This window comes from Eptatretus burgeri, chromosome 4, assembly GCF_056783735.1.
Source record: "Eptatretus burgeri isolate ZD-2024b chromosome 4, Ebu_testis_v1, whole genome shotgun sequence".
Classification (NCBI taxonomy): Eukaryota; Metazoa; Chordata; class Myxini; order Myxiniformes; family Myxinidae; genus Eptatretus; species Eptatretus burgeri.
This window is the reverse complement of record NC_140964.1, coordinates 53,857,643-53,869,839: the sequence shown is the minus strand read 5'-3', so window position 1 is coordinate 53,869,839 and position 12,197 is coordinate 53,857,643. Positions and strand designations below refer to the sequence as shown.

The 12,197-nt window shown below is 44.1% G+C and overlaps 1 protein-coding gene across 7 annotated transcripts in view; it reads left to right on the top strand.

Annotated features, from left to right (window-relative positions):
• LOC147028078 (uncharacterized) overlaps window positions 1–12,197 on the top strand; it is a 149,726-nt gene that overhangs the window by 130,583 nt on the left and 6,946 nt on the right. For all 7 annotated transcript variants that reach the window (XM_085878094.1, XM_085878101.1, XM_085878099.1 and 4 more), the window contains 4 exons: window positions 3,157–3,586; window positions 9,531–9,863; window positions 10,286–10,441; window positions 10,667–10,815. In XM_085878094.1, the coding sequence (XP_085734220.1) occupies window positions 3,157–3,586; window positions 9,531–9,863; window positions 10,286–10,441; window positions 10,667–10,815 (1,068 nt within the window). The remainder of the gene's footprint in view (window positions 1–3,156; window positions 3,587–9,530; window positions 9,864–10,285; window positions 10,442–10,666; window positions 10,816–12,197) is intronic.

Below are 12,197 nucleotides of genomic sequence, written 5' to 3'. Positions count from 1 at the left end.
TTCCAAGACTTTATTAAACAATCTGGTTAACAACCCCACTGCCATCTCTCCTAAGCACTTCCATGCCTCCACTGGTATTCCATCTGGGCCAACCGCCTTTCGACTTTTCATCTTCTTCATAGCAGTCTTCACTTCATCCTTACTGATCCACCCCACTTCCAGATTCACTATCTCCACCTCTTCCAACCTTCTCTCTCTCTCATTTTCTTCATTCATCAGCTCCTCAAAGTACTCCATCTACCTTCTCAACACACTCTCCTCGCTCGTCAGCACATTCCCATTTGCGTCCTTTATCACCCTAACCTGCAGCACATCCTTCCCAGCTCGGTCCCTCTGTCTTGCCAATCGGTATAAATCCTTTTCCCCTTCTTTTGTATCCAACTTCTCATACAGCTCGTCATATGCCTTTTCCTTGGCCTTTGCCACCTCTCTTTTTGCTTTTCGACGCCACTCCTTGTTCTCCTGCCTACTTTCTTCATCTCTCTGACTATCCCACTTTTTTTTCGCCAACCCCTTCTTCCTTAAACTTTCCTGTACTTCCTCATTCCACCACCAAGTCTCCTTATCTTCCTTCCTCTGTCCAGATGTCACACCAAGTACCTTCCTAGCTATCTCCCTCACAACTTCTGCTGTCGTTGCCCAATCATCCCACCTATCTTTACCACCATCCAACGCCTGTCTCACCTCCTCCCTAAATTTCACGCAACAGTCTTCCTCCTTCAGCTTCCACCATCTGGTCCTTGGTTCAGCCCTCACTCTCTTCCTCAACCTCACCTCTAAAGTCATCCTACAGACCACCAATCGATGCTGTCGAGCTACACTCTCCCCTGCCACCACCTTACAGTCGGTAATCTCTTTCAGGTTGCATCTCCTACTTAAGATGTAATCCACCTGTGTGCACTTTCCTCCACTCTTGTATGTCACCCTGTGTTCCTCCTTCTTCTTGAAATACGTATTTACCACTGCCATTTCCATTCTTTTTGCAAACTCTACCACCATTTGCCCTTCCACATTTCTCTTGTTGAGACCGTACCTCCCCATCACCTCCTCATCCTCTTTATTCCCTTCCCCAACATGTCCATTGAAATCTGCTCCAATCACCACTCTTTCATCCTTGGATACACTCTCCACCACTTCATCTAACTCACTCCAGAAATCTTCTTTATATTCCATCTCACACCCCATATGTGGGGCATATGCACTGATGACATTCATCATCACCCCTTCAATTTCCAACTTCACACTCATCACTCGGTCAGACACTCTCCTCACCTCCAATACCCTCTTGACATGATCTTCCTTCAGGATTATCCCGACACCATTTCTCCTCCAATCCACACCATGGTAGAACAGTTTGAAACCACCTCCAATGCTCCTCGCCTTACTCCCCATCCACTTGGTCTCTTGTACACACAGTAAGTCCACCTTTCTTCTCTCCATCATATCAGCCAACTCTCGCCCTTTGCCAGTCACCGTCCCAACATTCAGAGTTCCAACTCTCACCTCCACACTTCTACCCTTCCCCCTCTCCCACTGCCTCCGGACTCGCCTTCCCCGTCTCCTTCTCCTCCTTCGCCCAGCAGTAGCACAATTTCCACTGGTACCCTGCTGACCACCGGTACCGGTGGTCGGTAACCCGGGCCTCAACCAATCCGGTATGGAAATTCGTTTTGTTGTCCGCATAATTATTTGGCATAGGTTTTTACACCGGATGCCCTTCCTGACGCAACCCTGGTCGCCTCTTACGACACACAGGGATATGGTACACCTATTCTAACCGGGGCATACACCGGGCCCAGTACAACTGGTGCTCATTTCGCCGATCTCGGAAGGATGGCAGGCTGAGTCAACCCCCTGGTGTTTGGATATATATATATATATATATATATATATATATATATATATATATTTATATACATACATATTTATATACATTATATACATACATACACATTTTATATATATATATATATATATATATATATATATATATATATATATATATATATACATATACATATACATACATATATTAATTCAGTGTCCCAACGGGGCTTGAACTCAGGACCTCTTGGGTCCCAAGCCACTGCCCTAACCACTGCGCCAACACCAGGCTTTAGACCACATGCTTACACCACATGACCGCGATTATGTGAATTACTCCCATGGTAGTTTTTATGTGGTATTTTTGTATACGTTGGCTGTATACAAAAACTTGCAAGCACGTTACCGTGATCAGATTGCCACCAGGCAAGAGAACTACTAGACTCGGAATGAATCATCTAACCCAGTGTTTCTCAAACGGTGGATCATGACCCCCCAAGGGGATCACAAGTGGGTTTCCGGGGGCGCTGGGGGAGGGACCGCAAACTGGACGAAGTAGTTACATAAGTCCTGGTGATGTTCCCAATGGCTTACTGATGTGAACTTGCATTCTCAATCTTAGTAGTGATCAAAACTGAAGCCAGAAACAGGCTGATTGATGCCGAGAGTGAACTACGATGTTCGCCGAGTAAGACTTGTCCTCGAATTGACATGTGTGCAAAATGTAAATAAAAATGGCCCAGGTTTCAGCCTTTTTGTTGCTCCTGCAGTCAGGCTTGTCACTAATGTTGCCAGCCCAGTTTTCCCCACTGGCTTGAACCTCCCCCCCCCCCTGCCCAACTTCAATAAACGCAGTATTTTCTGAGTAAAGTGAGTTTTTTTTCAAAATCCCCATTCCTGTCTTTTTTTTTTAACTCTTGTAGGGGATAACCGGGTCGTGGCGACCAAATATCGGGTCGGGTGAGTCATCTGGTAAATCCTTCTGAGAAACACCGATTTAACCATCATATGACTGAGTCTTGCATGATGATGAAGGCCTTTTTTTTTAATAAGGAAACCAATAATTGCAATTGACTTCAAGTAAACTCCCCCTCAGCCGCATCATGGGCTAACAGTATTGCCATTCTCAGCCTCATCCTTTCAGGTATCATTGTACTGCTTTGTACGTCATTCCCTCCCTATAAACTGTGGCCTCAACTCTCACTAATTTTATCAAAAATCTTTTGTCAGATGTTTGTTTGTTCCTGGTTGCCAAATTGTCATCACCCAACCTTTTACCATCTTGTTTGACTCGAAAGTGCAATGTGAGATTTTTGCCTTGTGTGTTGGCAGATACGATTTGGAGGCATCTGGAGTCAAGCGCAAGGCGATACCACCACGCCTTTCCACAGAAGAACGACGCAAGCTGTTTGAACAGCGTGCTGCAGCTGAGGAGGCCCAGCGCCAGTGCTTGTTTCTGCAACAGCAACAGCAGCAGCAGCAGCAACAACAACAACAACAGCAGCAGCAGCAGCAACAACAACAGCAGCAACAACAACAACAGCAGCAACAACAGCAGCAGCAGCAGCAACAACAGCATCAGCAGCAGCAAGTTGCAGCAGCAAATCTTTTTTTGCAAGCATCCCCATTTCAGGCACAACAACCTTTCTTGGGCTATCCAACTGGCTACCCACGGCTTGATCCTGCTAACCCCAATGCGGGAAAAGTGCTGCTGCCCACACCACCACCACCACCCGTTGAACTACTACCCCCTGTAGGCCAGGTGTGTTTGAAAAACCCATCCCACCCCCATCTTACAAAGGATGCCATAATGTCAGAATATGCAATGCCGCTTTGATTTTGGCTTTTGTGATTTTAGTTGTGTGAAACCTAGCTCTTTGGAAAGTGTTACATGGCTTTGATGCTCCTTACATAAGACGCATGCTGACATAGATTTTATTCTCACCAATGCTGCAAGCCTGATTATTGTGTGGGGTTGAGGCCAAGAACAAGATAACTTTAGGCCTTGTGAAAATGCAATAAAAAGAACAGGGGCAATGGAGGGTGGGGTGTGACCGGCATTGTCTGTATGTGCACGATGTGGCACTCGCCGTCCCCGTGCGGAGATTCCCAACGGACCAATGAAGGTCTCAAACAAAATTTTCAACTTTTGTTGCCCTTTAGTCTGGAATGAAATTGCATTAAATCAGACTTTTCCCACCTTTTATTTACACATCGTAACCCACAACTTTCAAGTGAAAAACAAATTCTACAAATTTCAAAAAAAAAAAATTAAAAATACAAAACTACAATACCTTGGTTGGATAAGTGTCCACCCTCCCCCCCCCCCTTATAATAGGAATTGAAATTAGCTCAAGTGTAGCCAATCACCTTCAAAATCACACACCAAGTTAATTGGCCTCCACTTGTCTTAAATTAAAAAATAAAATCAACTGTTCCTGTAGGTATCCTCTGCTGGGTAGTGCATTTCACAGCAAAGACTCAATCATGAGAACCAAGGAGCTTTCAAAAGACCACTGGGATAAAGTTGTGGAAAGGCACAGATCAGGGGATGGGTATAAAAATAGTTCAAAGGCCTTTTATATCCCTTGGGCCACAGTCCAGACAATCATTAATAAGTGGAAAGCGTATGGTACCACCAAGACCCTGCCTAGATCAGGCCATCCTTCCAAACTGGATGACCAAGCAAGGAGGAGACTGTTCAGAGAGGCCACCAAGAGGCCAATTGCAACTTTGAAAGAGCGACATGCATATATGGCAAAGACTGGACACTGTGTGCAAGTGACAACAATATCCCAAGCACTCCAAAAGTCTGGTCTGTATGGTAAGATGGCAAGAAGGAAGCCTTACACAAACATTTGGCCATTTGGAGGCCATTTGGCCCATCAAAGCCTGCGCTATTATTACCAACCTATGGTTGTTTGTCTGTGCTCTATCGTTTTTAATGCTGAATGTTGAGCAAGAAAGCAGCATGTACCATTTTAAAAAGTCTTTGGTATGACTCACCCAGGGTTTGAACCACTGACCTCGCAAACTCCGAGCGGATGCTCTAACCATGAAGCCACCGAGGCTGGTTAAATTATTTGGGTCATTTTGTGCAAAATGCTAAACCAATCTTTCATCTTGGGTGTTGACCATTTTTTTTCTTCCAACTTGCATGTACCTTTCTGAAATGTGCTCAGAGTTTTTCTGCCTTGCTTTCTTCTGGTCCATTATCAGCATTCTGTTGTGTGGTTTTAGTCCAGGCAAAATGTCGGATGACCTCCCACAAATTGTAACAAAAGCAAACTCAACAGATTTTGATTCCTGGATATGTCCTCAGTGACAGAAAAAAAGTCCTAAGGGATCCTCCGGGAGGGAAAGTCCTGAAATCATGGAAATCCAATATGGCCGCCACCCGGCTTTGGGGAAAATGAGAAAATTGTAAAGATTGATATTTTGTGTGTGTGTGTGTGAACCGTTTTTACAGCCATTTTTCCCTGCTGTGCAGGGGTTTGGCTTTTTGTGAGGCAATGTTTTATGACCGGATGCCCTTCCTGACGCCAACCCTGGTCGCCTCTTACGACACACAGGGATATGGTATACCTATTCGAACCGGGGCATACACCGGGACCAGTACACTGGCACTCATTTCGCCGACCTCGGAAGGATGACAGGCTGAGTCAACCCCTTGGTGTTAATTCAGCAGCCAACGGGGCTTGAACTCAGGACACTGGGATCCCAAGCCGCCACCCTAACCACTAAGCCAACACCAGGCTAAAGATTGATATTTTAAGATGTAAATATATGTTTTTCTGCATTCTAATTGTTTCTAGTTATGGTCAGTATATTAAAAAGTGAAATGTATTGAGGGTGAAAAAAAAATATAGCTTTTTTGTCCAAAAATGTCAATTTTTTATCCCGAAAAAAATATACATTTACCTGATGCTGATTTTGGCTCCTGGACAAAAAAAAAGAAACGTTGAAGACACAAGATGAAATCAAGTCTATGGCAATACAATATAATTATGTAAATCATTGAAACATGACAATATTCACAATTCCACTCGGGGCAATCACATCTGCCTGACGAAGGTTTCGAAATGAAAATGAAAATGAAAATTTGCATTAAACTCAGAAACTACATCCATTATAAACTTACTATACATGTTGAGAAAAATCAAGTGTATTAAAGTTAGAACTCGACAATGTCGTCATCATGCTCATCATTGTCTCATGGAGTGTTTGTGCAGCCAGAGCCCCTGCAGTTTCCACAAGCTGGAGTGCACTCAATGTTGTGCTTCTTGCATGTGCATCTCATGGTGCTACATTCAGCCTGGCAGTTGCACCTAATGACACGTAACATCTTTTCAAGAGCTGGAGCTATTGATGTCTGAAGTGGCACAAAACCCTCGTCACACTTCTGCCAACCCCAGTCTGTCGGAAGAAGTTCATCTGCACATCCCTTCCATTCTTGGACTTGCAGATACACGCGCAGGCTGTGATACTTTGCTGCTTCTGATGTTGGTGGTAACGTCTGTGGTTGCACGTGAGAGGAGCTCGAAGCCACCTTGTCCCAGTACCGCTGATACCGGAGGGTGTCCAGGGTGTCAGTTGACTTTCCATTGTAGATTATGACCAATGTTTTTTCTCCTGCATCTGCCACATCACATACGGAAGCTGAATATGTATCAAAAACCTTGGCCTGCTCATGGAATGTGTTGTTTGCTTTGAACTTTTTGAGGGAAGCTTCCTTTCCAATCCCATGAAGACGAGATGTCGTGTCGCACCCAAGAACTGCATGTAGAAACAGTATGTGCTTGCATATGTCTGTACCAATCATTTTCTTTGTGGCCTTGATGTTCCAGATGCGAGGCTTCTTCGTGTTCTTCTTTTGCTCGGGATAAAACAAGAGGTCATGGGATTCTGAGCTTGCATGGTAGCATAGGAGGACGAGGAGGTCTGTGTCATCACCAACTAACACAGTGTTGGTGACAGTAGCAGACTGCACGGCCTTTAGTACAATCAGGAGATCAGCATCCCCTGAGGCATGGTGTGCCTCACAGTTCTTCTTCTGAAGCTCTTCACTCAACATAAAAATGAATCGCTGTTTATTCTGCCTATTGGCAAGAAACTGTTCCTTCTTCATTGTGAGACGCATGTCAGCTGTAAATGTCACAGTAGTGCCAGCATTCCATTTAGACCGTCTCTGGTGTGTCATGTCCTTCGTGTTGGTACTCTCATAACCATCAAACACGACTATGGCATCTCCGTACTTCTTCGTTACATAATCAGTGTACTGGTGGCATATGTCTTTGTATGTAGATCCACGAGACCATGGAATGCGTTGAACAAGTGCCCGCCATCCAAAACATACTGTTCCCCATCATTGGGGATATCGGCTGGGACATCGGATCCAAGAAGATCCCAGATGGCATCAGCAAAGACTGGCTTGTGTGCTTCTCGGAGCTGAAGAGAGGAATCAAAGAGGGCTGGTGGATAGCTGCACAGTTCATATTTGAAGGCCGACTCCAGTTCTTCTGCTGTCTGTGCAACAGTGATCAGTCTCTGGAAGAGGAGTTGTGGGTCAACCTGGACTTGCTCTCCATCAATCTTGACAGATGACTTCATGTGACAACTTGGTCTTTCCTCTTAAATGTGTACTCGGCAGGTGTTTTCCCATCCATATATTTCAATATTTTGGCTCCTACAGCATGTGCTGTATCGACGTTGACCGTGGGGTGTGCATGAACTCCAGTGGCAATGTTCCTCAGACGTGGATCACTACTGAATGGATTCTGTTCCTGTAAATACTGAAGAGCTGATAGTGTGTCCTTCCAGTCATGAGATTGTCTTGCCTTGGTCATGTCCTTCTTCTGCTCTCCAGTGTTGTAGTTCACACCTGTGAGCTCCTGCATTGCCTGGTTTATTTCTGCACAGGCAGGCATTGATAGTAGCCATACCAGCCATTGTTGCTCTGTCATTCCTCACCCTCGTGTGAGCCCCCCGCTGGTCTTCAAACTTCTCATCAGAACTTGTTCGATGATCAGGTCAGATGAAAGACCTGCCCACAGGTGATCACTTCGTCAAACCACATGGAACCCCTCATCAAAACGTTGTTGGACATTGGGATGTTGAGTTTTGAGGTTGGACATTTGCTGCAGATACACCCTCGCAGATTTGGCATACAGGTTGTGGCCCGAGGCTGCCAGGTAAGGCAGCATTTCCTGGATGGCCTGTAGATGTAGTGCCCAGCTCCCAGTACGCTCTGCCCAGATGTATTTGCGTAGAATGTCCAGCATGTCCATATACTGAACCCATAGTGCTGAAGTTCTAGAAGATATCTTTGCAGACTCGGCATGCTTCTGAAGGTGGTCTTTGATTCGTTTCAAGATGTCAGACTTGCATACTTCTTCCACAGACAGTGTCCCAGCCATCACCTTCTCATAGAGGGTACAAGCTTCGTTGAAGTCTGGATTATTGCTTAGATCTGTATGCTGGTCATGTAAGCAGCCTTGCAGCTGCTTCGGCTAAGTCCGGATCTTCATTCCCTTGCCGTCTGATGTTTCAGGTAGGCATGGTAGAAGCGCATTGAGCACATTTGTCAACAGCAAGGCAATGAGGGCTGCATCAACAATTAGGTGTGCGCGAACTGCGTGGGCAATGGCCTTGCCACTAGACATATGAATCACTGCATTGGGGGCATATATCAACTCCATCAGTTCTTGAAGCCTGGATGACACCATGAGGTGTCCAATACATCCGAGTAAAATCATCTCTGCGTGGAAGCCGCCCAAACGTAGGACAATCCCTTTCAGATCACTTCCCATAGGCTCCGAGTTGATGATCATGAGGGCCTTCCACCAGAGGGGCTGATCAAAGGTGATTACTGGAGTGACACCGTGGCTTCGTGCATGTTCACTGACAAGCATCAGGGTCGAGTATCTGCATGTGCTGTCAATATTGCATGTGCTAACAAATTAATATTGTGTGTTAATTCTTTCACCAGAGGATAGTACTAATGTCCCTGTATCTGGAAATATATAGTATGTATGCCTGGGGATACATATGTTCTTATATGAACAAACTTTCTCAAGTCAAAATATTTTTTTAGGGACAAAAAAGCTATAATTTTTTACTTTACCCTCAATACATTTCACTTTTTTATAATTATTCTTCTATCTCAATATACTGACCATAACTAGAAACAATTAGAATGCAGAAAAACATATATTTACATCTTAAAATATCAATCTTTACAATTTTCTCATTTTCCCCGAAGCCGGGTGGCGGCCATATTGGATTTCCATGATTTCAGGACTTTCCCCCCAGAGGATCCCTTAGGACTTTTTTTCTGTCACTGAGGACATATCCAGGAATCAAAATCTGTTGAGTTTGCTTTTGTTGCAATTTGTGGGAGGTTGACCAAATATTTCTGCTAAAATGTCTGTACTATTTGTCAAGTTTTACTTTGGCTTTCTCTCTCAATTACCTTATTATGTTGTGGAATTAAAATTTGTCCATTTTTGATATTTAAGTCGACTACACATCAAATAACTTAGGAATATGAAAAATGTATATTTTTTTCTCAAAATATGTCGTTAAAATTTATTTTGCACTTAAAATGTTGCTACATCAATTTTATTTTTGGGTTTGGCACAAAACTTATTTTCCAGTTTTGTACAGAAATATAAAGTTTTAAACAGAGTTTGTGGCTGTGTTACCAGGTGCCATGCTTCCCTCAAGCAAGTCCATTGGTACAAATGACAAGTGAAGTTGCAGGTCCTGTACAATCCATGCTTCCTCCATATGGGAGTGAGCAAGTTCCACAATGTCCTCAGCTTCCACCGGACCCTTCCTTGATTCCTCCCAATGAGCCGGTCCAGCTGCCAGTCGATGGCTCACTGATGCCTATGCCTGGGCCGCAGCCTAGCTGGGATACGAGTTATGCCCAAACCTTCGTAGTGCCCCAAGTGCAGCCAGCAATGATGTATCAGCCACCTGGGCCACCCCCTGTGATACCAAGCCCAGCTCAATACGGCCAGGCTCAAGCCATGCAGGTGGGTTGCTCTGCTGCTGCGGTGTTTTTGTCAACTTCATAATTGTAATTTTATTTGATGGTTTCCGTTAACTAATTGATCCGAGACACAACGGTTTATCATGGGGTAGACTGTGTTAACTTGTTTTGGGATGCACCTGCCTTGATTGGTGTTGTGGGGCAAAACTTATTTGATCTTTATCGTGGCAAACAGAGTGAAGCACTCATAACAAAATGGGTACACCTTTACCCTTTAAATATTGTATCCATGGAATATGTACTCCGCTGCATCTTACCATTATCACACGTGGCTTTTTATGCCAGTAGATAAGCAGAAAAGGAAATTGCCCATTTCCTGATGCAGTGGAGTAAAAAATTCTGCTTTATTCATACAAAGGTCTTGTAAAATGATGTTTTTTTCATGCCTCTCTGTGGTTCGCCCAGCCATATGTACAGCCACCAGCCCAATACATGCAAAGCCAACATTACTTTGGTGGGCAACAGCCTGGCTTGGTGCCTGTGGCAGCCACTGTCGCACAGGCTCCTCCTCCTGTTGTCCCTTTCATTCAGCCAGGATCATCGATTGATACTGTTCAGCAGGTGAGTCTCTTAACCAGTCAAATAACTGAATTTAGATTGAAATAAAGCATGGCAGATTATTTGTAAACCTCCTTCAAGGATAATGGTATACTTGGAATCTTTGGCACAAACATATTCGGCTTCATATTATGGGAAAGGAATAGGATCGTTCATAATATGGGAAAGGAATGGGATCGCTTCATAATATGGGAAAGGAACGGCTGACGTGAATGTGTGGTCTGACAGCCGGTGCAGCAGGCTGTATTATCTCAAAGTGACCCCCTGGAGTTACCGCCACCATCACCACCTAAGCCCAAGGCTATCACTCTTCCAGTAAACTGGCGGACGGCTACTGACACGGAGGGAAAGATCTACTATTACCATGCAATTACCAGGTGAGGAGAAATTGTGTGCACTGTGTTGCACAGGCCAAGTGCGATGGAGTATCACATGATCAATTTATCAAGCATTGTTTGTTGGGAGCACACGTTTTTTTTGTTCTTTCAAAAAAAAAAATTGTTTGTATGTATGTATGTGCAGTATATGTGTGTGCATATGTATAACTAAAGCAAAATTAATGCAGAGCAGAGTATTTTGCATTATATAAACGTATGACACTCTCTCACACTCACACATATTCTCAATGCATGACTGGGAAGTGTTTGTTTTTCCTAATGTCTTTTAGCACTTTCCACAATTCATCCAAGGTGTTTCCGTTGCCATTTCACTTTATCACTATCCATATTTACCCCATTGAGTTTGTAGCATCAGTGATATTATCGGGACTTTGTGCAGGCCAAGGCATCTTTTGTAAGGTGTTCTATCAGCCTGTTTACACTGCAGATAGCTTTTCATCACATTTAGCTCTATACTTGGGGTCCTTGTCAAATTATAAGATGAATCTACACTCAATGAGGCATGCTCGTGAGCAAATTGCATGATGGATCAGAAGCTGCCTGTACCTGTCGGCAGTCAGCGTTGCTTCAATATTATGTGAATCTCCATCGCCTTTGCTGAGATGCAGCCAACACTCGTTTTGATCCACCCCGATGCTTCACCGTAGCTGTTGTACTCGTGCTATTTATACCACTCTCTTGATCCTCCTTCGAACAAATTGCTGTTGATTATTGCCAAGCAGTTCATACTTACTTAGACCCATCTGTAAAGAGCACTTTTTTTCAAGGTTTGTTCATCCCACTGTTTCATTTCTGCGGCCCGTTTCAGAATTTTCATTTGGTTGCCTCTCTTCAGCAAAGAATGTTGGACAGCTACACATCCATTGAGACCACTTTGCCCAGTCACGTATATCTTACTGTACTTGAAGAAGTGTTACCATTCGTACTTTCAGAGAGGTCATTCACAAGATCTCAAGTGGATCGTCATCTATCACATAGATAACGTACTCTGAGGGACTTAACATCACCTTTTGGAGAGTGTGGGCCTTCTTCCTCAACAGCTTATATCGTCAACAGTACCAGTTTTGCATATCCTCTTCAATCTTCTATACAGCTCCATTTCAGGCTGCGATGTGCCACATGGAGTCGCCTTCACTAGTTAAGACTTTTGATTTTTATTCACTTGTCATGTGACGTTTCCTTCTGTGGGGCATAGTCTTCACCGCACATGCACCACACTGCAACGATATCAGTTATACTTTTCTAATCCTTATTCAGGTGTGGAACTTTGATTGCTTGCTTGCATGACAACCCATCGCATTGCACAGGGTGACCACAATGTCTTGTCATCCCGTGTATAAATTGTGACATTGCGTTTTATC